This window comes from Coffea eugenioides, chromosome 7 (assembly GCF_003713205.1).
Source record: "Coffea eugenioides isolate CCC68of chromosome 7, Ceug_1.0, whole genome shotgun sequence".
In the NCBI taxonomy this organism is placed as follows: domain Eukaryota; kingdom Viridiplantae; phylum Streptophyta; class Magnoliopsida; order Gentianales; family Rubiaceae; genus Coffea; species Coffea eugenioides.
Genome location: NC_040041.1, coordinates 23,904,576 through 23,908,647, shown reverse-complemented (window position 1 = coordinate 23,908,647; position 4,072 = coordinate 23,904,576). Strand labels below are relative to the sequence as shown.

At 33.3% G+C, this 4,072-nt stretch overlaps 1 protein-coding gene across 1 annotated transcript; it reads left to right on the top strand.

Moving 5' to 3' along the window:
* Positions 1-3,112: 3,112 nt before the first annotated feature.
* LOC113777162 lies at positions 3,113-3,822 on the top strand. The gene is made up of 3 exons (XM_027322202.1): positions 3,113-3,369; positions 3,443-3,535; positions 3,624-3,822. Exons 1-3 carry the CDS (start codon positions 3,113-3,115, stop codon positions 3,820-3,822), a joined length of 549 nt encoding a protein of 182 aa, XP_027178003.1.
* The last annotated feature ends 250 nt before the right edge of the window (positions 3,823-4,072 follow it).

Below are 4,072 nucleotides of genomic sequence, written 5' to 3'. Positions count from 1 at the left end.
AATTTATGGGTGAAGTCGACTTGGTATTGGAAATAGGATTTGCTCAATTCCAAGTTACTTGCCAAGTTATGAATTTTTCTAGCGTTTATAATATTTTGCTTAGAAGACCCTAGATATATACTTCTAATTCGGTAGCATCTTCTCTACATCAAATGTTGAGGTTTATTGTGAATGATCAGTTTATTACTGTGTTTGCTGAGCATGACTGTGCCATGATTATTAATGCAAAGTCCAAAGGGGAATGTAGTAAAAGGATTCTAATTTCCTCCCATCATGTTGTTGATATCGTTTCTGTGGGATGGGCATTATAAGGGTTCATTAAATTAGTTTTACCAGAAACTAGTGTCATGACAGCAAAGGAGATGATCCAATAAGGGCATGAGATAGGAAAGGTTCTTGGACAGAATCTGCAGAAAATTTTGGAACCGATAGAACTCCCAATGCAAAAGGATACATTTGGACTGAGATTTCATCCAATTTTCAAGGATAGGAAGAAGGTGTAAGCTTAGAGGCAAACTGAGAAGGAAGGCAAGCAAATTATTTATATGTTTTGCCACTGCACCATACTTTTCCTTGTTCTTTAGAGGTGACCACATCGAAATTAGGGGCAGAAGATTTCACTAATGAGATTGAATTGGGCTTATCTCAATTGTTCATTAGGGCAACTTATGAGACTGAGCTATCAGAACTTTTGGAGTTTTCATCAATCTCTGAAAGAGCCATCAGAATTGGTCAGCTGATTATCTCCCATCTCAAAAAAAATTTCAATAAAATTTAGAAGATTGTCTTCTAGTTTAGATCAATATCCAGATAAAACTATAGTCTAGATCTTTTGTTAAAAAAATTATTTTTTCCATTCGATCTTGATTTTCATTTCAATTGATATAGCATGTCTCATTCAAGGAAATTGCTGAAATAGGAATAAAGGTTTGGGATAAATGTGTCTTCAAATAGCGCTCATATCTGTATATTTGCTATTTTGTTAAGTTTCGATGGACTTTTACACTCAATGGAATGAAAGATTTTTCCTATATTTTAAATTATAATTTATTTATTTATTATGTGTATTTTATTCTGTTTTAAGATTGCCACAAAGAAAACTATTTGACTCTTTGGATATCATTATTTTGAAATTTGATGATTGCAATCTTGATATCTCTTACGAACTTAAAATCATGCAATCTAAAATTCAAAATGAGAGCGATATCGAAGAAGATTATGAATCCATTTCAAAGAATCTATAACAATATAAAAAGAAACTCAAATTAAATTTGGAAGAATTAGAAATCATTAACATTGGCACTAAGGCAGAAGTTAAAGAAATCAAAATCAGCATTTATTTGAATAAGAAGCAAAAGGAGAAAATGATCGAGTTCTTAACTTTCTTTCAAGATATATTTGCATGGTCATATGATGATATGTCTAGAATCTCTATAAATATAGTAGTTCACAAGTTGCCAACTGATCCAAATTTTTTACCTATAAAATAGAAGTCACGTGAATTTAAATCGGATATGAGTATCAAGATAAAGAAACATATTATAAAACAGTTTGATACTAGGATAATTATAGTATCCCATTATCCCATTTGGCTTTCAAATCTTATGCTAGTTCTTAGAAAATCTTGGGAGATGTAAGTGTGTGTTGACTACAAGGATTTGAATAAGACTAGTCCGAAAAATGATTTTCAATTACCAAATATCCACATTCTTTTAGACAATACTGTTAAATATGAGATTGAATCTTTTGGCGATTGTCTTGCTAGGTATCATCAAATCTTAATGGTAGAGGAGGACAGAAAAAAAATTCTTTTATTACCTTATGGAGAACCTTCTATTACTGAGTAATATCTTTTGAGTTAAAGAATGTTGGAGCTACTTATCAGTGGACCATAACTACCTTATTCCATGACATGATCCACAAGGAGATGGAGGTTGATGTGGATGACATCATAATTAAATCTAAAAAAGTTGAGTATCACCTGGTTGATTTAAAGAAACACTTTTTTTGGTTTTTTTTTTGAAAAAGTATAAAAGATTATTGGATTAATTGGAAGACTTTAGAAGTCGTGTCAAAAAATGAGAGAGACGACATGAGACAATGGAAAACTTGTTTTGCTATAGAATCCTACTCTGTGCTAAAGCTGGAATTGGAAGTGCTAAGAAACAAGTCTTAGGGACCGAAACCACAAGAGGACGAAATAAGTCTGAGAAATGAGTAACAACGGCATCCACGCTTACATTTCTTTCTAGAAGCTCACTCTAGTTACGTGCTCCTGGTACAAACTACAAACGAAGAATCCAACCTTCTAGACACGACAACGATCCCTTTATTATGTTAATAACGACCCTTTTATATGAATGGTTGAGAAAGTATAATTTGAAATTGAATCCTACGAAGTGTGCTTTTGGAGCCCTAATAGAAAAATTATCAGGTTTTATTGCCAGTAAAAATGGTATAAAGATAAATCATATAAAAATTAAAATAATTCGAAATATGTCCATTCCAAAAATTCTAAAGGATGTGAAAAGTTTCCTTGAAAAAATTAATTTCATTAACTGGTTCATTACACTATTTACTTTCATCTGCGAGCCTTTGTTAAAATTGCTAAAAAATAATGCACCAATGGATTCATATGAAGATTGTGAACAAGTTTTGATAAGATCAAGAACTACTTCCTAAATCCTCCGGTCTTAGTATCAACTCAGTCGGAAAGACCTTTGATTATAAATTTGTTTGTACTTGATGAAACTATTGGATGTGTTCTGGCGTAGTATGATGAATTTGGGAGGAGGGAACAAGCCATTTACTATCTTAATAAGAAATTTACAATATATGAGTCCAACTATTCTATTCTTGAAAGAGGTTGTTGTACTTGATTTCTCCATCTGATTCTCCGAAGTACTTGTTGGAAAAGTCAATGCCAATGGGATGTATGGCTAAGTGGCAAATGGCCCTTTTCAAGTTTGATATTGTCTTCACAATGCAAAAAGTAGTCAAGGGATAGGTCTTAGCAGATCACTTGGTAGAAAATTCAAGGGAGAATGATTACCAGCCGCTATATACCTACTTCCTTGATGAAACAATTCTGTTCATTGGGGCAGTTAAGGACATGAATAACCAATACCCTAATTGGAGGCTAGTCTTTGATGGTGTTTCAAATTTGCTTAAGGCTGGAATTGGAGTAGTATTGATGTCACCTGAAAGGAAACATTATCTTGCCACTGCTATGTTACGATTTCCTTATACTAGCAACATGGCTGAGTATAAAGCTTGTTTTTTTGAATTGAAAATAGCATTAGAAATGGAGATTAAGGACCTGATAGCATTCAGTGATTTCGATTTACTTATGCACCAGATGTTCAAGTGGTGAGTAACTTGAGATTCGAAAATTATGTTGTATCATTATACCTTGCTTAGTTTGGCTAACTTGTAAATTTAGGAATCTAGAATCCAGACACATCCCCCACACTAGCAATGCCTTGGCTGATGTTCTAGCCACTTTGTATTCAATGATCCAATATCCAGATGACTGGTGATTGAGACTATACAATTCAACTTCAAGATAAGTTAGTGCATTATCTGGTTATGGAAAGAGTTTCTGATGGTCATCTTTGGTACAGTGATATAAAGGAATTCATAAAAATAAGGTCTTACCCTCCTGGCACTGATTCTGTTGCAAAAGGTTCCTTACGCAAAATGTCCTACAGATTCTTCTTGAATGAAGAAATATTGTATAAGAAAATATCTGATTTGGGCTTTTTAAGATGCATTGATGAAGAAGAAACTGATTACATGAAATTGTGGACCACACATGAATAGACATTTACTGGCTAAAAGGATCATGAGAACAGGCTATTTTTTGACTTACCATAGACTATGACAATGTAGATTTTGTCAGCAAAATGTGTCAAATATCAAATGCATAGTTATGTTATGCATGCTTCTTGTGCAAAATTACATAGTATGACTTCTCCTTGACCATGTTCGATATGGGGAATGGATGTAATTGGAGCTATTGATTCTCCTACTTCGAATGGGCATTGATTCATTTTGGTGGTGATAGAGTAAT